Source organism: Ptychodera flava, chromosome 15, assembly GCF_041260155.1.
Source record: "Ptychodera flava strain L36383 chromosome 15, AS_Pfla_20210202, whole genome shotgun sequence".
Taxonomy (NCBI): Eukaryota; Metazoa; Hemichordata; class Enteropneusta; family Ptychoderidae; genus Ptychodera; species Ptychodera flava.
This window is the reverse complement of record NC_091942.1, coordinates 26,400,495-26,424,120: the sequence shown is the minus strand read 5'-3', so window position 1 is coordinate 26,424,120 and position 23,626 is coordinate 26,400,495. Positions and strand designations below refer to the sequence as shown.

General features: G+C 37.2%; 2 protein-coding genes across 5 annotated transcripts in view; one reads left to right on the top strand and one right to left on the bottom strand.

Moving 5' to 3' along the window:
• Positions 1-1,783: 1,783 nt before the first annotated feature.
• Positions 1,784-5,628, bottom strand: LOC139151700 (dynein axonemal light chain 4-like). Its single transcript, XM_070724656.1, has 3 exons — positions 5,386-5,628; positions 4,311-4,394; positions 1,784-3,257 (listed from the first exon to the last, which is right to left on the bottom strand). The coding sequence occupies exons 1-3, from the start codon at positions 5,461-5,463 to the stop codon at positions 3,093-3,095; spliced, it is 327 nt and encodes a 108-aa protein (XP_070580757.1). The 5' UTR covers positions 5,464-5,628; the 3' UTR covers positions 1,784-3,092.
• Positions 5,629-8,880: 3,252 nt separating this feature from the next.
• Positions 8,881-23,626, top strand: part of LOC139151699 (endonuclease V-like) — a 69,505-nt gene continuing 54,759 nt past the window's right edge. Inside the window, exons 1-6 of one of the 4 annotated variants that reach the window (XM_070724655.1) lie at positions 8,881-9,146; positions 10,434-10,605; positions 11,170-11,304; positions 11,650-11,689; positions 18,195-18,307; positions 19,049-19,117. In XM_070724655.1, the coding sequence (XP_070580756.1) occupies positions 10,459-10,605; positions 11,170-11,304; positions 11,650-11,689; positions 18,195-18,307; positions 19,049-19,117 (504 nt within the window). In that variant the 5' untranslated portion in view covers positions 8,881-9,146; positions 10,434-10,458. Of the gene's footprint in view, positions 9,651-10,433; positions 10,606-11,169; positions 11,305-11,649; positions 11,690-18,194; positions 18,308-19,048; positions 19,118-23,626 lie in introns of all 4 variants that reach the window. The other 3 variants (XM_070724652.1, XM_070724653.1, XM_070724654.1) reach the window with 3 other exon arrangements.

Here is a 23,626-nt window from a genome sequence, read left to right as displayed (position 1 = left end):
GCTTGTCTACAAAAAAGCGTATCTAAAATATGTCTGTATCAAACAAATCTTTAAGAAAAGGATGTAAGATACATGCAACTGTCAGAGTCTCTACTGAATATGCCTGTAAGTTACTATGAGCTCTCTGCTTTCTTGTATCTGTCAATACATTAACAAATCTCATTTCACAAATTCCAATTTCACAGGCCTTGTCGATTACTTTCAAGTTTCACCTAACACCAACACCCCCAGTCGAAGACTTGCTACATGTACATCACCACATAGCTCAATATACACGGAGAAGTCTTCTCTTTTGGTATCATTTGGAGGTAAAAAAAACAACTTTGACCACATGATTGTGAATGTCTCCAGAGAACTGCCATTAAAACAAAAACACCATAAATTACTGAGCTTTTCTTTCTTATCATACAATTTTCTATTATTTCTCAATATTTATGAGCATCTGTAGAGTGCCATTGAGAGCTTGCCGCAATAGGTATGACCATGCCACTTTGTGCAAAAGATTTCACCTACACGAACAGCATTCACTTTTCATTCATAGGACTTTTCAATCTTGAGCCACAATTTGATTGTCATGGACAGAAAATGCAGATTTTCATCCTCTACAGAATCATCCAATGCTGAGTACAGTCTGGAATGCCGCAATGTACCGGGGTGTGTATCAGTTAAAACAGCTGCCTGACACTATATGCATGTGTATACATATACTGTAAAATCTTGCAAATAAGTGTGACTTACACAGAGTTTGAAATTAGTGGTACCATATAACATAGTGCTTACTCCAGGATTAGTATTTCCAGCTTTTAATAACGTGAAGAATGATGCGTTATTCACATCTAGGTCAGCTGAGGGCGTGTTTTAATGTTTGTACATATATACACAACATACACCTGTTTTATACAGACAAACACACATGCATTTATACATACATGTACGTATAATATACATACCCATATAAAAATGCATACATGCATAGACATAAAAATATGTACAAAGCGTCTGCTAGATATATAAACATTGTCTCATACCAGAATATTGATAGCACAAATACTGTGATCTGATTGGTTGAGACATGAAAATAACCGTGCTATATTCGCTATGTGGCATGTTTGGAACAGGCATGAGCTCTCCAGGTAGAGAAAATTCCCTTTTAGACATTTCATGCCAAAATTTGAATTTGACATTGTTATATTATAGCGATAAACCACCTCAGCAACGGGTATATCACTCAATTTTGACCAGTCACTCCATATTTGCACTCGCTATCACCTGTGCACATATGTTGTGAAGTGATCAAAATATCGAGGTATACCATCGCTGGGTGTGGTTTACACACATAGTGTTTCATGGGCTGCAGGATTGTAGGATTCCTGTAGGTTAGCCGGCCATTCCCAACTGTTGGCAGCCAGGCAACAATGGAATGAGTAAATTAAACAGGTTTCGAGCAAAGATAAAATCTCATTTGCAGAGAAGTTTTATAGCATTTATTAGTAGCTCACAATTATCCTGGGAAAACCTTTCACAGGTACTAACTATACTATTTTTACCAGCAGCAGGTCAGTTGATGCATTTTCACTGAAAAAATCCAACGGGTCATGATGAAACAGTTCATTTTCATGAAAGCCATAGAATCGAAACCTCTATATGAATTTCAAATCCCTTTGTAATAATACAAGGGGCAAAATCTCCCAACTGTACCGGTATATATACCACTTACAGGCTACATCCATCCACCCATCCATCTATACATACATGTATACACAGCTGCAGGATTGATGAGATATCCAATGATTGAATAAATTTATTTGTTCTTGAATTTGAAAACAACAAATGACAGCATAGGCAGGACAAGGATAATACATAGTCTAATAAGAAGGATCAAGATAATTTGAAAAATTAAAATGTACAAAAAAATCAGGCGTACTAGTCCATCTATTGGATCACACTTACAAAGACAAATACAAGAAAGGACGGTGAGGCTAGCTCCCTAGACAGACTGTGAAACGCTTGTCCCTGGGATACACCAAACTTGAAATGCCATCAAGGCCATAGTATGGCTGCAGTATAGAGACGAAGAATGTTGCTGCTGTTAAAAACATTATCTCTTGCTTTGGTACTTTGAAATGTGGTTGAAAATACATTAAATCAACATGTTATGCCTGGCTGTAGAATATTAAAAAGCACTGTGCTGTGAAGCTGAACGTTGCCCTGATGGTGAGCCCATTAGTCCACATCTTGAAACACATTGGCAAGAGCCAAGTAGGGCATTTTTCTCGAAAAAAATAAACTGGTGTAGAAGTTTGCAGTGAAGGTTAGAAATGCTAGCATACACCTAACAGTATTACATTTGTTGTATGTTGCTTTCAGACATCCCTATTTCTGTGTTTGGTGGTCTAACATCATAAATAAATACAATGGGCTCATACTATAATGTGGTTGTGGAGGGGTAATATCTATACACCAGAATACAGGCTAATTTGATTCTGCTTTTCAAAGATGACAGTTTCATGGTCTCTCTTATCACTGAAAACTCTGTCTATCACAGGAGAGCATATTGCTCTAACATTTGAATGTAATGATAAAATTGTTATTTCCATCCTGCACTGGAATCCCTTACGTCATGAAAGCAAAAATTTAAATGTTTCAAATAAGTCAGTTTTAACCCCTGTCGGCCCATTTCTATACAAAGAAAGTTTGCCAACAATATTGAAAGTAATGGGTTGAACCAAATGTACAGATGAAAAGGGGCAGAGGGGCAAGTGGAACTTCACAAATGATAGTTTCTGACAGACGCACATTTCATCGGTTTTGCTTCAGGAAATAGGTGCTGCAAATAGCTTGTTTTTTATATATACAGTGTAAAAAAATGGTCTGTGACTTCTGATAAACATTAAAACTGCACTTGTCTTATCTCTACTTGCCCAAAATGAAGTAAACAGAAAATTCTTCATCTTGGTCAGCTTGTCAGTTTGTTGTCTGACCACATCAACTTTCGTGTTGACAACCCCTCCCCTCCCTCCCCATACCAAACTTGCCCCTCCCTGGATGAATATTCAAAGTCCTCTTTCAAAAAGCATCAGTTGTACGTGTCCTTATGAGCATTTCCAGACTGTGATAGCAAGGTTACCGCCAAAGAACATATAAATGATATTTTTGACTTCATGTGTAATCTCAAAGCCGTAGCCTTCTCCGACAATGGCATGCCAGGATGAACCGAACTTCTTGTCCATGCTCTCTTTAATCATTTTCGCTGCATTCTGTGCAATGGAGAGTGAGAAAAAAAAGTCTGTCTTAATTCTAAACCATGGAGTATGACATCAATATGGTGATTTCACCATTTATCAGTGATCAGTAAGCATGACAGTCTTTGTACATGACAGCCCCATGAAAATTATGACATCTAATTAAGGAAGCTCTTCGTTTATATAGAAGAGAAGCATGGTTCTTTGAATAAATTGTGAAACAGGATAAAGTTGGCATGTTCTACGACAGTAAAACTCATATTTTCTGTTAATACTATCAGAGAGCAAACTACTCCTCGATGTCACAATAGCATTTCCATTACCGCCATGTTATCATAGATTAGTGTAAATCTTTATATATATTTTCAGTGGCACAATAATGGAATACAATTTTATATCTTTGCTGGAGTGTCAGGTGATGACTAAGGGTACATTTCCCTTCTGTATTACATTTAATGAAAGGAAATGAGCTGATGTGTTCCTTTGAGTCTCTCAATTGCTGAGCAAATTAATCCAACAGATTGACTCATTCAGGCATAACTAAGCTGAACATTCACATCGTTAACCCTAGACAAGTAACACCGTGCACATAACATTGAGATATCATGTGCCTTGAGATGAATTCGCTGGAAGATTGTTGACTCATCCATTGTAGGGATGGATGCATATATACTAATCATCTTTCTCCCCTCAAAAATTGCACATATATGATTGTGAACACCCAACAATAATTCAAATCACAGATTTTAACAAAGTAATTACAGTGGGAACAACATTGAAAGCAAAGGTCTGGCTGATGTAATATTCTTGGTACGATACTGATGGCCTCTAAAAATTGGTTGGCTGCATTAGTTTATATCTAACAAAATAAAACTGCAAATTTCTATACAGTAATGTGAATCACACATCCTACATTTTTTATATAAAACAATAAAGCAGGTCCTATCTCTGTTAACACTTTATAAATCTTCCTAATAACTGATTGAGCGAAATAGCCTAGTCCTGACATGGGATGTCTTTTACTGTCTCCAAATGAACATGACCTTCTCAGATACAATGATAACCTACCTCGTTGTTACTCGCAAACTTTTCACAGGCTGTCACACACAACTCCATCGCCTCCGTACGCATCTCATCATTCATGTCTGAGTGCTGTAACAACAAAAGGATGACATTTTTCATGAGTCAATTGGATGCACACTAAATAACTATATCAACATTTTGCAACTGTGATCTTAAAATATTAAAGTATACACATTTGCAAAACTGAAAATAAAAGTTAAAATCAAAACAACTAGGACATTGCCGTGTTTTAAACACAATGACAAATAATAGATTTAGTCAGATACTACCGAAATCATAACACTCTAAATGAAAATTCTACCATTTGTTAACATTTTTTCTTTTCAAATTGTCAAACAAATATGTTAATTCTGAACTTATGATGATTTTTCATCTATCTTGACTGAAGCACACCTGGAAATTTAAGTAGCTCAATTTAAAGACCATTCTAATGCCAGCTGGCAATTCGTTGCTAAGTGTATGCAGGCTATTACAATGCAAAGGGTTCTTGCAATACTGAAACTGAATAGAAAATACAACTGTAAATTGAAGCATGCTCCATAATCACATTATTCACGTGTAAATGAATTACGCAAGTGAGATAAATTAGGAATGTCCTCAACTTAATACTTTCAGCGCAGGCTTGATCAAGGCAGAGTCACTCAAGGTTACCAACGGTCTACTTGACATAATGCAACGAATTTCTAGGCATTTCAGATCATATCCTTCATGCGGTCCAATCGTTTTATAATGCAAGCATGATTCATAACTGACGTCTTTGTTTGCCGTGCACCTGACTCGTCTGTTTGCTTGTGCAGATGAATCTGCTTCTGTTTCACATCACGTAGTTATAGTAAAGTCACATTCTGACGCCGGGCACGTAGATGGTGATTGTTTGGAAATAACAAAAACGCACTTAAAGAAAGGAATGGATACGATCTTGCAAAGATATCAAAAGCACGTAGCCTTGAGGTGTCTTTGCAAACATTATGGAATAGTTATGATTCTCGAAATGCCTAGCTTTTGAAATTATTTGTCGGTTACGATGTGACATTTAGAACATTCGAAATGCTGACATTACCCTGATAAGCGGATACGTTTGTAGCCTTCTGATGTCGGTTTCCTTTTCTTCCTTCTTGCCCTCTGCTCCTTCTTCCATCTTTCAAATTTTAAATACACACTCTGCAGTATAATATAGGGAAGTTATCTGTGCCTATAAAGGTACTCAAAGTCGTTTGTGTCGACGTCAAATTGTGGCAAGTTCAACGAAAACTTCAGCAAGTCGACGGGTATGCAGCAAAAGGCTTGTTGTTAATGGTAACCATCAAGGACCTTTAACTTAGTCATGAAAGTATAGTATGTGACAATCTTTCTTATTTTTGTTTTGAAAAAATATGGCTTAATTACAATTTGACATTTAAATGTCAATTTCATCATTTCACCTCAATCTTTTAATTTCACGGTAACGCTCCAAGGCAGGAAGAAACGTCGCCATGAAGACAACTTTGATACCTTTTGTCACATCGCTAGAGGTGCCACAGTAAATAAGTTTTTGCGCATGTCCGAAATTGTCAATGGCTGCGACGATGCTGAAGTTATTTTCGTATTCGTTTTCGTATTCGTTTTCGTATTCGTATTCGTATTCGTATTGGAGTCACTGACAAAATTTTTTATTTTTAGTCCAAATTTCGTACGTATTATATAAAAGTTCTGTCTTTACAGAACTTAAAGTGCTTTTTATATGACAATATATCAATACTTCAATATTTGAGAATGTAAGTTGAAAAAGATCCAATCTTTTATATCCTAGATTGAAAGATATCGTTGCTATAATTAGAGGAGAGATTTTAAAAACAAACGGCCAGTACACAGGCACTCCTTAGCTGGGTAGTCTGTTGAATAGATCGATTTTCGGTTCGATCTATCGATCCCGAAGTCGATATGCGCGCCATTGTAACCAAAATACTCACTAGGTTACAGTGGCGGGCATACGACCACGGGATCGATAGATCGAGCCGAAAATCGATCTATTTAGCAGACTACCAAGCTATTAGCGCCTGTGGGCCAGTAGTAGTCTTTGGAGGAAAGATTTTTAAACAAACATCATTTTCGTTTTCGTATTCGTATTCGTTTTCGTATTACATGTAACTTCTATCACAACAACCAATTCTGTTGACATCATTAGTATCGATAATGGAAATTTAGCTGACCCGCCCAATTTGACGAGTTGTAAACTTAAAAGGTAATTTTCTTGTTTTAAACTGATATCTCTGAGAAATTGATCGTCATAACGACAGTGAATGCAGGACTCAACGTTATCGCATGCCCCTAAGTCGATGACATTCTATATTTAGACTGCTGTCGCAAAGAAAATATCATCTCATATGATGTGGGAAAGCGTCATAAAAGAAAACGAGATGAATAAAATGGTATCATAGGCCTATGTCCCGATCGGTACATTTGTTTCCCTAATAAAGATTAAATTAATGTGTGAGCTGTTGTCAAGTCTTTATTTCAGTACGGCCCATCTCTTTTCTTTCCTTGCGTTTGCGTCAACTGTCATTGCCAGAACATGTTGATCAACTTGCGTTATGATAAGATACACCAGAGTGCATGGAATTAATTTGTATCGCGAAATATCGAGAAATACCTGTATTCTATGATAAATAGACTTCAGCTAGTCTAGTAGCTGTCGCAACTGGCTCGATCGGTTTCCGTCATTTGTTACTGTGCGATCCAGTTTTAGTGTTACGCAGTTTGCCCGCTCTTCAACTCCGTTCTGCAGGTCACTCCAAAACTTCCAGCAGTACTATTTTGGGGACCAATCAAGCCGCTAGCCGGTAGATAGCTACTTTTTTCAACAAAAACTCTGAATAGAAATGCAGCAACTATCAACTTTCGATAGATATTTTGTAGGCAAGAGAACAAAACTCAAACGTATATGCGCATTTAATCCTAGCTGTGATATCGAAGCGGTACTTGTGGCGTGTATCGAACTCGCTCGGGTCATTGAGGTCATCGCCACAGTCCCATCCATGGTCTGTTCTCTACTACCTCCATGGTTCTACATAATTGCAGTCGCTACCCGGCAGATTTGCCATGATATTTCAACAAAGTTGCTTGCTATTGAGATCTAGCTGAAAACAAAAACCTTTATGAAACAGGATAATCCAGTACAAGCTTGATGAAATCGATGCTTTGATCTGCTTTCCAAAGGACGATTTCCGGAAATGGTCTAGCCGGTCACATGCCACTAACGCACATATTCATTACGCATGTGAACGCATGAAACATGTTGCAGTTACTGGTTGCTTGTTTTCCCTTGTCAGCTATATTTTGATGACGTTTTATGCTTGGATTGTGATTGGTTCAATTGAAATGATGTGACAGCACTAAAACTGCTTCTGATACTGATACTTGATTGGATTGTAGTAAAATTTATCATTAAATTCATGGGATATTTTGACAGATCATTCAAGATAACATCAGCAGACACATTGGCAGCGCTGTGCAGTGGAGAGAACGCGCTCAAACCTCTGAGTAACTCCGCTCAACGGCATGCTTATTCAATGCGTATTTTGGGGTCGTGGCCTTTCAGGACAATGCTCCGTGAACACTGAGCGAATATATGTTGTATTTGATCACGTATACGGTATGGAGAATGTCTTGAAAAAAATTCAGTCGCAATCTCATAAAATTTGGTCGCCTATGCGACTGAAAATGGTCGCTAGTTTGAGCCCTGATTGAATGTAATACATGAATTATCGGTCGGTCCGTTTTTATGTTATTATTGCTCACATCTTTACTCTGAAAGATACACTACCTATTGTCATTGATTTCTGTTTCTTTCTCCCCTGTAGCAGCACGTACAACTTTGTCGTAACTTGCAATTTTGTAATTTTTGCCTTACCGCACTCCCTGAGTTTTGTAAAGTATTGTATTGTATTGTTATTATAATTTATTTCAGGTCTACGTAGAGCCATATCAAAATCAAGTAAAATACTTGAAATACAAATTGTAAATGGATATGATCATTCTAAAGTGAGTCCAAAAGGATGACCGGATATAACAATTTTCACATTTTTTTATTCAGATGGTTGTCCTGGACAAGTCCCCCGTTCATCATAGCTTTCAACAGTCACCCGTTTTGCAGCGCCTCACAAAAATCTGCCCTCCTCGCAATACAATGGTACAGTCCAGGGCAGCTCCTTTGCATCCGCTCTCACGAGTCCCATTACTTGGCACTGACCACCTGATTTCGGGGTGCATCCAGCTGCCCGGTCAAGAGACATTGGCAAGCGAAGATGCTGCCTTACCAGATCCCAACCGATTTTAAGTATTTTTTTCAAATAAATGAAGTGAACAAAATTCTTTAAAATCTACAAATGCAAATTTATGTAAATTTAACCAAATTTGGCAGATGAAATTACGAATCAAATTATCACAATATTTAAACCTCAGTAAATATCGTATATTGCACGTTTCATACCTGAAACCTGGACTAAAAATAACAATTTCTGTCAGTGACTCCAATACGAATACGAATACGAATACGAAAACGAATACGAAACGAATACGAAAATAACTTCAGCATCGTATGGCTGCGCCCATCCATAAGAGTTAGAATTCTACTGTCAAACATCTCCGTACACGTAAACTTCTCTTCTGCAATCTTCATAACACTACATTATCGTACCATACTCTAGCTTCTCTAATATATGCTCATGAAACAACCCAAAAGTGGTGTTGTTCGCTAATTAACTGACGGCAACAAACACATTCGATCGTGATTGTGGACGGACCTCCCACCACCGCAATCCACATTGTGAGCCTGAGCCCGAGGTAAACATTCGTTATTGTAATTGTGTAGTATACATCATGCGCTGGACTCGATGAGAGTGTGCATGCAGACAAAGTATACCATGGTATCTTTCCCACAGCTGACAGCATCGTGAAGTAATTTGCCGAGGGGAAAAGAGAGTGCTGACATTCATTATACGACATATACATGAAATGTAAACAAACCAATCCAAGAATAACATCGTATAAACCGGCTTTGGAAGTTTGAACTGTACATCTCCAGTTAAAAGTGCAATATACATTATTTCTCTGACAAATACTTGCAGTCACGCTTAGTCCTGTGACATCGAAGGTATCGCATCTAGCACTATACAGCAATCCTTATAGAAACATTCAAATTGATTACACAGTAGTAAGACTACAAGCAAATAAATTGTTTATTATGGCATCAAGTGATGGTTGCAAAATCAAGGACGTACCTGATACTGGTGGTGGAAGTAGAGCAGAAACACTAATAGCTGAGGAGTTGAGAGAGAAATGGGAGAGGTAAGGTTTTGAACAGGAGTTAGGCAATACACATCTTGGAAAGTGACAGTCAGGTCCGGAAGGGGGAAGCAAAAAGCAGAAAAAAGAAAGCCTTTTAGAGTTGCTATCTGATCCTCAGAGAAATATACTACAATGGAAAGAAATATTGGATTATATATCAGTTATCTCTCAAAATTATAACTCTGATATCTCTGTGAAAGTTGTACAAGAAAAAACTAATATTATTGTAGCCACCATTTTTGGAATGGCTTTTATCTTTGGTAGCTCTACTGGAAGGGGGAATTTCCATTGCCTGCAAGGATTGCAGCGTAATTTTTTCACCCAATTTCTGCCCAACTAATCAGTGCAGGTTTGATCGGTTCACCGAAATGAAAGGTATTGAGCATTATGATGAAATTGGGCTATGATGTCCCTTCATCGGCTATGCAGTAATGGTATCGTCTGCCCAGAATTTGATCTTTTTGTAACCTGGTTCAATGAACTGGTGCATTTTGCCAACACATTTGCGATTCCTTATCCAAACTGTTGAGGATACTAATGTAGGGCAGAGTGAAGAAACTGCACGGCTAACCAGGGACTCTGAGAGATTGCTCAGTCCACGGTCCCTCCACAAAACGACCGTTTTGTGGAGGGTTTTGTGGAGGGATGGTGCTCAGTCTATAATGAAATATGAAAGCTTAACTACCCCTTCATCAAAAGGCAGTCTTGTGTTAGACTCAGTTGCTAATACAGTTGAGAGGGGGTCTTAACAATCATAAACAAAATGTTTCTTTATTCTTGCAGAGAACAAAATGAGCTGAAAAGCAAGATGATCAAAGCTAACTCTGAGTCCTGGGAGAGTAGTGATGACTTTGATGGTTTGGAGTACATTGGTGGCGTTGATCTTTCTTTTGTGAAAGGCGATGATGTCAATGCATGTGCTTCCCTTATTGTTTGTTCATATCCAGAGCTGAAGGTGAGAATTATTCTGTGCAGCCAAGCCTTTGTGATGAAACAGATGAGAAACAAGATAAACCAGTTATGCATTTGATTATCTTAGAAGGAACTTTCTCTTGTAGAATGTGTATTACAACTGGTGACAGCTCTTTCATATGTTTCCTTTTTGCCATCACTTTCAAGGGATGAGTTTTAGGTTTGGATGAGACAGGCTATGAACATAAATAGTAAGCAGATGACATTAGCATATTGTAACATTATATACAACTTCTAACTCAAATTCCTTTTCCAGTCTCTCTCTCTCTCTCTCTCTCTCTCTCTCTCTCTCTCTCTCTCTCTCTCTCTCTCTCTCTCAAAGCATTTTGGATAAACGGATGAAATGTTTGGAATGGTCAGCTTGTACTTGTTTGTAACAATGGTACTTCCACAAAATGAGTGCTCATTTGACATCTTCTCTATGGCTCTTTATACAGGACATTGTTTGAGTTGATCACCGAGCCAATCTGATTTGCTGCATAGTCGTATCAAACTAGTGCATATGCCATGATAAACTTATTGTGTAAATTAACGTGTCCATTCCTAGGTTGTCTATTCAGATTGCACCATGGTCCAGTTGACTGCTCCGTATATCCCAGGATTCCTTGCATTCCGAGAGGTAGAGTTTTTAGCAGATTGTGTTCATAGGTTAAGAAAAAAAAAGCCTGAAGTGTCACCCCAGGTGAGTTGTTTCCAATCTATTTTCAGTTTATATGAATTATCATTGCTTGTGAGTGGCTACCAGCCAGTATCATATTTCCTCAAGTGGAAAAGTTTCAGTTACATTGAAGTTCAATTTTTGATTGTCTGATCAAAGTCATTGCCAACATATATCCACAGCTCCTCTATAAGTATGTGCAATGTAGGCCACAATAATCTTTTTGAGGCACAAAAGGCTGTATCGCTGATTAGATCAAACAGCAAGTACATCTTTTCAAATTGTTACAAAGGTAAGTACTGGTATAGCCAGCAATAAGTGAATCAGAGTGAAAGATATGCTTCCTGACCTGAGCATTGTCTGTTACAGGTGATTCTTGTTGATGGCAATGGTTTGCTGCACCCAAAGAGTAAGTTGTACGTCAGTCTTTGTTGCATGTACTAATCATGGCACACTGTATTTCAGTCCACAGAACATGGGGAGGTGCTCACTCTCTGCCAAAAATATCCAAGTGCAAATATTGATGTCATAGTGGGCTGTTGCAAGCTAAACGTGCCTGATTGGGTGTCAAAATCATGAAAAATGAACAACAGTTAACAAACTGGCTACTTATAAAATCAGTTAGGTTAGTCTTTCAGGTACATGTTTTGGGTATTGAAAAGATAGTTTAAATAGTTTGTGAATAGGAATACACGTATTAACATTTGATGGTAGAAGAACTCTTCGGACGGGACAAATTTCCATTGAGAAGCGAAAATGAACCTAAATTAATTATTTTTTATTGTGATTTTGATTAGAATATCTCTGTCTTGGCTGGAACCCATTTTTCAGACAATGTAGATAGCTTCTCATTATGATAAGAATATAATGTAACAATTTTAGGAAGATATATCTACAGGAAATATAAGTGTCACGTTGTTGCATTTGTTCCAATAACACAAAAATGCACATTTGCTAAATCAATCACTGTCAAAAAACTTTAATGCAAGCAGTATTAACAAAAATTAGTGAAAAACCTGTTCAGTATTCATAACAAAGTTATACTGCAATCAGGAAATGTATGGTACAAATACTCTTCGGACGGGACACTCAACTCTTCGGACGGGACAATGAGATGTCTGATGAATGTCAAAGGCACAAAGTTGCCAACTTTTGACATTAGTGTTTATTTTATTTTTAACATTATCTATGTTGTTCTATTCACTGAAATGGGCTCTAAGAGCAGTTATTACAACTCAACTCACACCCTTTAATGGACATTGTGCATGACTATGGCGCGTAATCAAGGCCAATATTCAAACTCCCCATTTTCAACTATACAACTCAACATTCAACATTCAAACTCCCCATTTTCAACTGTACAACTCGACATTCAACATTCAAACTCCCCATTTTCAACTGTACAACTCGACATTCAACATTCAACTCCCCATTTTCAACTATACAACTCGACATTCAACATTCAAACTCCCCATTTTCAACTATACAACTCGACATTCAACATTCAAACTCCCCATTTTCAACTATACAACTCAACATTCAACATTCAAACTCCCCATTTTCAACTATACAACTCAACATTCAACATTCAAACTCCCCATTTTCAACTATAAGCTTACAACTCAATATTCAATTATCGAACTCAACATTTTGGATTCGTATTCCCCATTTTCAACTTGAAATATGGACCAGAAACACTTGTGATGCTATCAAGATTTACCGCCGACCTCCGCCATCACTTAGGCCTAATTCGGTCGCTGTCATGTCGTCTAATCAAGAGCATGCATGCGTGGCTCGCCATGGCTTATTTTAAAATTAACAACTCGCTTGTTAATTTCCACACTATTACAGCCAAAACACAACTCAGACACTAAACTAGCTCTGCATGGCAGGGCTGTGTGTTACCGGCGTTATACGGCCTCCCACCACATGTAGTGGGAGGCCGTATAACGCCGGTAACACACAGCCCTGCAATGCAGAGCTAACACTAAACACACCAAAGCACATACAAGACGAGATGGCTGATGTGTGAAGCCACTTTCCCTTTATTACACCGTGACCACTATGTTCAACATCATGTATTTCACATTGAGCGGCTTGCAGTACGCTCACTACACATTCCAATGCCACTTAACTGTGACAAAAGTCTAACAAGACTCTCACACCTACGTGACACATCTCCCCGTCTGTCGGGCTGGTCAAGGTCAAGTAGCAGCCTAGACAAACTACCACTGACGTGGTCACTAACGAACTCGGTGTCGTCCAAAATTAACTGCGAGGTCACCATATGTTTGGGACCCCCTAACAAAGTGATAAGTAGTTTCATGTAAAATGACACCGACGATTTTTTAAAGTCGTATTTGACTATATGTATGCTTATTTTGGCTTGTGTTCGCTGGCTAGTGGTCTAGGGGGACCTATGACTTCGATAGTTGAAAATGGGGAATACGAATCCAAAATGTTGAGTTCCATAGTTGAAAATGTGGAGTTCGAAAGTTGAATGTGTGGAGTTCGAAAGTTGAAAATTGGGAGTTCGAAAGTTGAAAATGTAGAGTTGTATAGTTGAAAATTGGGAGTTCGAAAGTTGAAAATGTGGAGTTGTATAGTTGAAAATTGTGAGTTCGAAAGTTGAAAATGTGGAGTTGTATAGTTGAAAATGGGGAGTTTGAATGTTGAATGTTGAGTTGTATAGTTGAAAATGGGGAGTTTGAATGTTGAATGTCGAGTTGTATAGTTGAAAATGGGGAGTTTGAATGTTGAATGTCGAGTTGTATACCAGTAGTTGAAAATGGGGAGTTTGAATGTCGAATGTTGAGTTGTATAGTTGAAAACTGCGAGTTCGAATATTGGCCTTGATTACACGCCATACATGATTAACTCATTGAATATTTTAATCATCGGAGAGATCTTCACTATCTATTGGATGAACGTAGGGTATGTACGACGGCGGTGGAGAAATAATCAGTGCGCGGCATTTTTGACATCGTTGTTAACCGATGTGTCTCTTACGTGCACTGTGAATCTAATGACATACATGTATGGTCTCACTTGTGGAGGAAAGGTTGGTGGGAAAATATAGTTCTGCATACATGGGGTAATAAAGTTGGATTGAAAACTTTTGATAAGTGTAAACTTTAGTTTCAGACGTCGTTTGTTTCGTGCGAATAGGATGACGAGTTCAACTTCGATCCATTGCGGAGAACTGGTCAACTGGGACCAAGGCCGACACAAAGTGTCCATACAAGCGAATTTGCGTCGGCCAAAATTTTGTGTCAGCCCGGAACCCCCTTCTTGACGGGACCAAACTATGTCAGCCCTAGGCTGACGCAGCATGTCCACATTGGTTATTTTACTTTGGCCCAGGCCCAACACCCATGCTACACCAAAGTGGTCAATCTGAATGATACATGTTTCAAGTAAACTAAAAGGACCAAAATAATGTCCAAAGTTAGTGGCTTTGTCTCGTTAAGTTGGTTACTGGACATCATCCATACAATAGTTAAGTCATTCAGCAATATTTTGTAACTTTGGATGGGACGCTCAGCTCTGAGTGAGCTCAGCTTTGAGTGAGCTCAGCTCTGAGTGAGCGTGTATTTTGTTTGTGTTATGAGTTCAATAATGTTGCTCTAATTTCAAAATATTTTTCATAACAACAAAGCCATGAAAGTGGCACATCAGAACACCAAAAGTTTTTTCATCTGAAGTTCGAGCAAACAAATACATTGATCAATTCTAGTTATAAAATATGAAAGCAGTAACAACAATTCATCACAGATTATAAATAAGAAAGAGAATGACAATTAGTATTCATTTGACAAAAACCTACAGTATAAGGCAAAGAAATGGCCTTTATATTCACAAGAATCTATCCCTGGTCATTACACTGTGAGTGGAAACGCCTTTTACTCAAAGATTGTCTGCAAATGCCTTTTGAAGGACATAGATGTTATTTTTGATGACGTTTTTAAATATTTCTGTTCTGTAAATCAAATGCATGTCCTTGTCCTGGTTCAGGTTCCCAAATTGTTTTGAAATGCCCAGAGTTCAACTCATTACTTCAGCCAATAAATTTTTTTATTATTTACAATTGAATTAGTCTGGACTAAAATTCAAATATCAACAATAACAATGCTGATATCAGCTGTGTTCACAAGATGAACACTGAACATTTCATAATGCCTCAGGCAAGTGATTAATTTAAGAAAATACAGTTGATATACATGTAACTTTATGAAACCATGCAGGGTATTGTAAAGCTATTACAACAATAGTTTATCCTGAAATGTGATTTATTTCTAAAATTTGGATGAATTTTCTGGTGTTACTTAACATTTTGTATTGTGTGCATTTTGCTCTTCGGACGGGACAGTCTGAATTTTTGAATAAATTTTAATTTTTACAAGGTAGAAACAATGTATAAGGATATTATGTATGCAGCATTATTTATCACTTCATAGTATTTTTTTTCATGGTGAAGTTTTTTGAAATGCATAAACAAAAGCGTATAGGCAACAAAATAAAGTTTCACTCTTCGGACGGGACATTTTTAAATTTCTAAATAATTCTAACCTTGTAGAAACTACAAACAATTCAGCAATCTATAACTATGTTGAATTATTTACCAATGTGCAATTGCTAATTGTGATGATATATTTACAGGGATTGTATCATGGAGAACCAGCTGGTATTCCAACATGTGTCCCGTCCGAAGAGCTCTTCGGACGGGACACATTTTTGTTTCGGAATTTGGTTTCCCTTTTGTAACTCAGGTCTATGTATGTAAATAATTTATATATTACAAACAGCAACTCTTGACATCACTCCGAAGTCAAACCAATTTCTATTCTTATCTCAGTGTTCTTTCTTGGATTTTCAGATAACATTTTTCAATTTGACACCATGTTTCGGAAAAATAGATTGGATTACATTTGCCCTAAAATGAACATGAGAATAGCTCAGGATCAAGGAGTATTTATAAAATTCTAAAAAACATGACTGCTCACCATTGTTCTTGGTTGATGTTCACTCACCATGGTCACAAAGCAAATGAGATCTCACAGATTTTCAAACATGGTTTTTTTTTGTTTTTTGTTACACATTACATACAACATTGCACTTGGGTAATTTGTTGCACACACACAATGAATTCAACAGACCCAGATTTTTTTTTAATGAACACCTTGAACTGTCTAACACAATGGACACAGAAAAAAAAATTGTTCCATATTCCTCAAGTAGGTGACCTTAACAAAAAGTCATGGGAAAACCTCTACAGCTGTTACAACTGAAAAACCCATTTTTGTGACCTTTGAACCTGTACAGGAAAAAAATTAATTACACATTGGCATTTAAATTATCTCCAGTAAAAAATCATAGGAATCCCTAAAAAATAAACCTTCATTTACATTTCAAATAGAATATCAAATAGGGAATTGGACCAAAAACCCACTTTGGCACGTTTAGCTTGCAACAGCCGTAGTCTTTATCATTGGCACCTAATTGTATTTTAGTACACTGTATCTCCGTTCTTATTTAAAGGGGCAGTTGTCAATCACTGGTTCTTGCATTACTCAAAGTTGACATTTGGTGTTTAAATGGTGTTAGCCCTTTGTTTTCTATTGAAATATTTATCAAATTGGTCAATTTACTTTTAGATAAAGCTGATACATGACCTGCCCCTCTAAAGCAGCCATCTCTATTGCATGTCAGTCTTTATGGTAGGGTCCCATCTAGGAGATCATATGCTTGCCCACAGACGGTAGAGAAGCCTACTGTCTATGGCATGTCGTTGTTGTAGATGACCCCATCTGTGCATATTGTATTCAAACTTTTGTTGTGAGTGTCCATCTGGGCACATTATATCTTAGTGTTTGTTTTGCACCCATTGAGGCACATCGTCACTCAGACCGTATCACCACAGTTTTGTACTCATCATGGAAAGACATAATCTCAATCACTGTCATCCTGTCCAATTTTATCATCATTCACATGGATATATTTTGATTGTACCCTTAATTTCTGGTTTGGCCAGAAGTGATCAAAATCTGGAAAAAAGTGGTATCAATGTGCAGTAAATTTGACCATCATGAAAAATGGCAGACCAGAAATGACTTCAGTTTGTAGTTTTATGGATGTGTGAGAACAAGGCAGAGTAATTTGCACAGCATACCGTAAATAAGGTCAGAGCAAAGCAGTTTGAGTGGTTTGGTAGAGTCATTGCCATCTCTTCCCTAGGGAATTTCATTGTTGCATTTTATCTATGGATGGTGGGGAAAATATGGAAGATTTTCATGCAACTCTTTTTGCAGACAAAATAACATACTATAGAGATCAAAATTTCTAACTAATACTAGGCTTGGGTACTTTGTGCATTTAATTATACAAAAGCAGGCAGCATTAATTTCATATTGAAAGTTATGATGTTGTTATTGAATAATGTCTTCCATGTTGAATGAAACATGAGTATATATTTTGTGATGATTTATTGCAGGTCAATGCAGTGTTTTCTTGAACAAAATAACTAGTTTTCACAAGTCTACAGACTGTAAATTCTTTAAAGGAACAAATGTTTCCTCAGAAAATCCTTTCATCATCCCCCCTTCCTTTCCATCTGTTGACAAAAATATTGTAAGGTCTATCAGTCAACAAAGAAGTAATGGAAATATTACAAAAACATGTGAGTGTACACAACATGAGCAAATGATTTTATTGTACATCTTTAAGGTACATGTTTATCAGCTGTGTTACATTGTGCAGGTAGGCTCATGAGCATCATAGTTATAGCGCCCTCTGTAAATCATATCTCATAACTTTTGTTTTTATGAATGTCCTGAAAACAAAAGAATATTCATTTGTAGAGTGTACGTCCACGCCTGGGTATTAAGAGTACTTATTTCTTCCCTTCTGTATGGCAGAGTTTGGTTTAGCATGCCATCTTGGTGTTGTAACAGACATTCCATGCATTGGTGTGGCTAAGAAGTTATTCCAGGTCGATGGTCTCGAGAAGAATTCTACCCATCTTGAAAAGGTATGAATTCCTTGTCACCTTGTGTCATTCATAAAATTTGAGTTCCCTTTAATCTCGCTGTCACCTATTTCCATGTCAAATGAATCTCTTGCTTTATATAGTATGCAATCAAGCTATCTAAATGAGCAAGATGTCGTCATTTAATAATTAATTTATGTAATTATACTTCATATACACAGCAGGAAAACAAACCTCATCGGTGTTTATTGTTTGGTAATGACTGTATAATATTTCACTTTATCCGGAACATCAATGACTTAGTTCATTTGACAGCACTTCCTACATGAATTAAACTTTAACTTTACTCTTAGGTTTATGTTCGGTGATGATTTTTTTTTCCAGAAAAGAAAGTGCTGAAATCAGTTTGACATCCATTGCTCTCTTCTGTTGGCCATAACACATGGACTTGCATAGGATATTGTATGAAAAATTATCAGAAACCATGAAGCTCAGCTTTTTCACACAATGTTTTCAGTGAACATCTGTAAAGTTGAAAAACAAAAGGAAACAAAATACAGAAAGACAGAAAAATGATATGAAATCTGTGCAATTTTAATAAAAATGTAATATTATCATTGTGCTGCAGTTTGTTGTATTTAGGCACACTGTCACACAAATAAGACTTAACCATTATGCAGCAATGAAAGGGTTCAGTAAATGGATCAGTTGTGTGGATCCCAATGCTATTACTTTAGTCAAATGTCACCAGTACTCTCAAGTATTCACCTTGTGTCTCTACAGATTGGTCAACTCAAGAACGGAGGCGATACATTCCCCCTAGTGGGTGATTCTGGTCAAGTTCTTGGAATGGTCAGTGGCTTTGAGCATTTTTTTCGATTCTGACTTTAAATTATCTTAAATGTGATTGTACCTATAAGTGTAGATGCCCAAGTCTCTTTGCTGTAGGCAGTATATCATTCTCGGCAGATCTCAAGGTGAACTCCTGGTTCATATTACACATTCCTTTTCACCACGCAATGTTTTCTGTGACTGAGAATAGTTTTCATTTACTTTGCATAGAAATAATATTAACAGGAGAGTGATTGCATCAGTGGTTGAACACAGATACAAGTGAAATAGATCAGTTAAGAGAAAATTGTTTGTAGCATATCATGATCTTTAATTTAATACTGTTGATTTGGTTATTTTCCGTTGATATACATCAACACGTATCTAATCTTGAATCCAGTCCATTTTTTTGTTCGTTTTTTTTTTTCGCTTTTCCATAGTAGCTATATGGAAACACATAATCGCTCTCTGCAGACTGAACAAGATTGCTGACATGATAGACAAAGCCTATCTCTCTCTTGTTACATTCGTATTGACAGTCTAGACAAGTTGCTGTGTGGTTGAGGAGAGCCAGGAGACTTCTAAAAAACAAATTTTACGACATCAGTGATATGAGGTTTCTGCTTTTCATCTGCTATCTCTCACATCTAATCTTTATTCTTGATGATGAAGTTTAAACAAGGATGTGGAGTAAACATAAAAGTTGATTTATTTGTTGTGGCAAAATTTCGCAGTCCATATGATATGGAGTGTTCAGGAAAGAAAGCTGGACGATAAATGTGTTTCATTATTGTGGGGAAGAATGCCAAATGTAGGCTTTTAGTCTCATTTGCCAGTGTTTCAGTTGCAGTAGAATTCAAATGAATTGGTTTGATTCGAAATGACATTATTGGTTCTTCACTAATATGTTAACCCTTTGAGCGCGAAAGTCAATTTTTTTTGTCTGTATAATATACCCGAGTCAGTTTTTTTCAGATTTTTGCCAAAATTATGATAAGAAAGTGTAGCCAATGAAATGTGATATCCATTTGGTCCAAAATTATCAAAATAATTTCGGAAATATTCATAAAAGTTGGTAAAATGTTGCACTAAAATTTTGGTGGGAAAAATAACAGCACTCAAAGGGTTAATAATGTTGGTGCATATTGTACAAGACTTTCCCAAATTACTCTTTTATCAGAGTTAACTGTCACAGTTCGTGGTCAGATACCGGCATGTTATTTTTATCATTTCCATCACATTATCATTGATGACAAATGGCCAGTTTTTGTCATTCTTCACTGCACACAGTGGTGATTAGAAAATGAGGCAATATCAAGAGCCATTTTCAACAATGTTGTTTTTGATAATGTGTTTGCAGACGGCAGATTTGATTAATTGTCACAGCTGGATGGAAAGCTTTGACTTTTTTCATGAAATCTGATCTGCCTGTGCTACATGCTTACTAATCGATCGTACCATCTCCACCGTCTTGGAAACACTAAATGCATCAAGAGTATCTGTTGGTTCCATTCAAAATTTCTAGGGCCATAAAATGTTTTTGCACATTTTACCATTAAGTCCTCCAATCTAAAAAGGACAATTTCCATCCACTTTGATCCAAAATGAACTCATTAGATGAGCAAAAACAGTTTTAATGATAAATTTCATAAAAATGCTTCAGGCAGTGTGTGCATACTGGATGACCTCAAATGTTGACCCGACTCTTGTAAGCTTGAAATACAACACCAGATTTATATATCCCCATGCTGTAATGATCAGATGGAATCCCTGATTGGGATGTAGCCTTTTTATTGGCATCTGTAATTGCTATAAACGTTTTCCGATGGTGATGTGAATTACATCTAGAAGCCATTATGTGCGGAAGATTTAATCATACCAATTAGCAAATTAGCTTCTGTGGAGCATACCAACTGTGATTCAAAATAGGCCTGCGTGAAAACAGTAGCCATACTTTAGTACTCACTCCAATACTATTCATACCAATAGATAGAAACCATAAAATACCACGTTGCCTTTTTTCTACAACCCTCATTTCTTTCACGGCAACTTATTTTCGAAATAGACAATATCAAAAAGTACACACCCACACAATGAAAGATGTGGTGATTAAATTCAATAAAGCATGTACATTTGTATAAAGAGGGAAAAAAACACTATTTTTCAGTTCATCACTGCGCAGATTACCTCGCCTCTTCACAGCTGCTGAGCGGCTTCTTGTGTTTATCATGACATGTTTTTGATAGTCGTGCAAACATGACATATGAAAAATGCCGCCGTATAGTGTAGAAAGAATCCTAGGATTGTGACTCGATCAATGGAATGGCTCTAGCAAGTCTGAGTATAATGCTTTTGAGTGCAGGCCTTGCCTGTCCTACGTGGTTGGTTGTGATGGTAGAGTTGTTGCAAAATCATGTGTGCAACATTTCTCCAGGCAGCATTTCAAGCAAATTTTATGTGATTGCTATTATTGGTACAGCAAAGTGGCCTGACGTCACTTTTATGATGTTCATCAAAACTTTGGTACTGTCAAAGGAGCATTTGTGTCATTGTTGTACTTGTTACTCAGGAAATTCTTGGTAAAATTTAAGACAAATATTTATTTGTACTTGTATCACTCACAAAAGTATAATGTCCTTCAGAACCTGGCTTAGGACTGTCCCTGACTTATATTGTAGACAATGCATGATGGTAAGTGGCTGTCATTTATATGTGGTAAAAATCTAATTTGTTCCAAAATTTCTTGATTTTTTAATCTATTAATATTTACATTTAGCTCAGAGTGAGCTGGTTGATTGCCAGTGTACCCTGTAAGCTGATTTGATTTACAACTAAGCCACAAGTGATTGCTTATAGTTAGACTCAAGAAAAGTGTATAATTATATAATTGTCATGATTCTGTGTTTAAAGGCCTGTGCGGGCATCAGATTGTCTAGCAGGGAAATCTACTTATTAGATTACAATTTCAATGGAAAACAAAAAGCTATGACACTCCATAATCCACTTATAGACTAAAACAAACTTGATCCCGGGGATCAAGTCCCTGGCCTTTAAAGAAGTTTTCAGAGATTCCAAACTTGTAGTCTTGTATTAAATCAGAAAGCACTATCTGTAATAAATAGCCATGATACAAATCCAATGTTTCAATCCACTTGGTAAATGTTTCGACAATACTGGTATTAAGATAGCAGTAACATGAACTGTCATGTGAGAAAGTTGCATCCTGGGAGTGGCAGGTGACTTTGGTAATTTGTAACATATTTTACAAGTTTTTCAAATCATACCTGTTGTGATATTTGCCCACCTGTCAGTCCTCTGGTGAGAGGTGACATCCCTTCTACTCACTTTACATACTTCCCCAGGGCAATCAAGTCATGTACTATCCGGTGAGACTGTGGCATGCGACTGAATAGCTGTGATGAAATTTTGCATGAATCATGATGCCGAAGGTCAAGTGTAGTCTGATTAGTGTTGCGAAGAATTCCGATGGAATGTCATTTCGGAGGAGAGAATGTGTATGTGCGTAAACAGCAAAAAGTTTATCCCACATATTTCTGATCTAGGGGACTGTGATAAATTAGTATGCAAATTTAAGTTATGCAAATTGTTTTTCTAAGATATTTGCATATTAAGGCTGTAATGTGGATCAAATGTCAAATAAAAGACAGTTTCCACATTCTTGCTCTTTTCCATTTAGTAAATGTCTTAATATTTTGAAGTGTACACAAATTACACATACTTCATTCATATACCATACAGTAAATTCAGTTTTGTAACTGGGAGGCCAACTTCAGTTGATAGTCTTTCAGCTACTGCACACCTTTCTGCTTATTGCAAGTCAGTTCTGTTACTTGACTGTGGCTAGACAGTTAAGTGTGTGATGTTACATCATTGGCAGTAAATGTTATCATGGTGGGAGATGTGCCACTATCAGTACTGTTTGTATATTAACATCTCAAGATCTCCATACAGTAGAGGGGACATGGTGGCATTTGTGCTTATTTTAAGAGGGAGGTAATTCAAACAGCCAGAGGGATTTGCGCAATCGTGCCCTCTAGAGAAAACATCGGCTTTTGTCAATTTCATTCACAAGAGTGTTATCCTAGCATTGTAAATGCAGCTGGCGGTACAGGGTGTGACAGAAACCAAATATTTCAGTGATTGAGAAGGTGTGAAAAGGATGCCCAGTGTCTGATTTAGTGCCTGGGGAAGAGTCTGAGGTCACAGGAAGGAGTATTGTTAAGTTTCAATGATCAAGATGAAAAACAAAATTTCGAATCCATGAAAGGGACAGGATTTATGATACACAGCAATTATGGACTACATTTATTGTTTTCTGAAAGCGATGTCTGGTAATCTGTGCAATCCGATGAGTGTTCTGCTACAAATGATTGAAAGGTTTTTAGCAACTGCAACTAATTTACCAATTGCAACTAGCGGAAAAACATCAACAGCTCTTGGCAAATTCAGCCTCCTCCTTTGTGCTCATTTAGGACACTCTGTCGGGGAGGTTTTTGAAGTCGTAATTTT

Excerpts from the sequence above, each read along its gene's own strand:
- LOC139151700 (XM_070724656.1), bottom strand. The coding sequence starts at position 5,463 with ATGGAAGAAGGAGCAGAGGGCAAGAAGGAAGAAAAGGAAACCGACATC. Across the intron at positions 4,395-5,385 it reads AAACGTATCCGCTTATCAGG|CACTCAGACATGAATGATGA; the intron begins GTAATGTCAGCA and ends TTGTTGTTACAG. Across the intron at positions 3,258-4,310 it reads AGTTTGCGAGTAACAACGAG|AATGCAGCGAAAATGATTAA; the intron begins GTAGGTTATCAT and ends TCCATTGCACAG.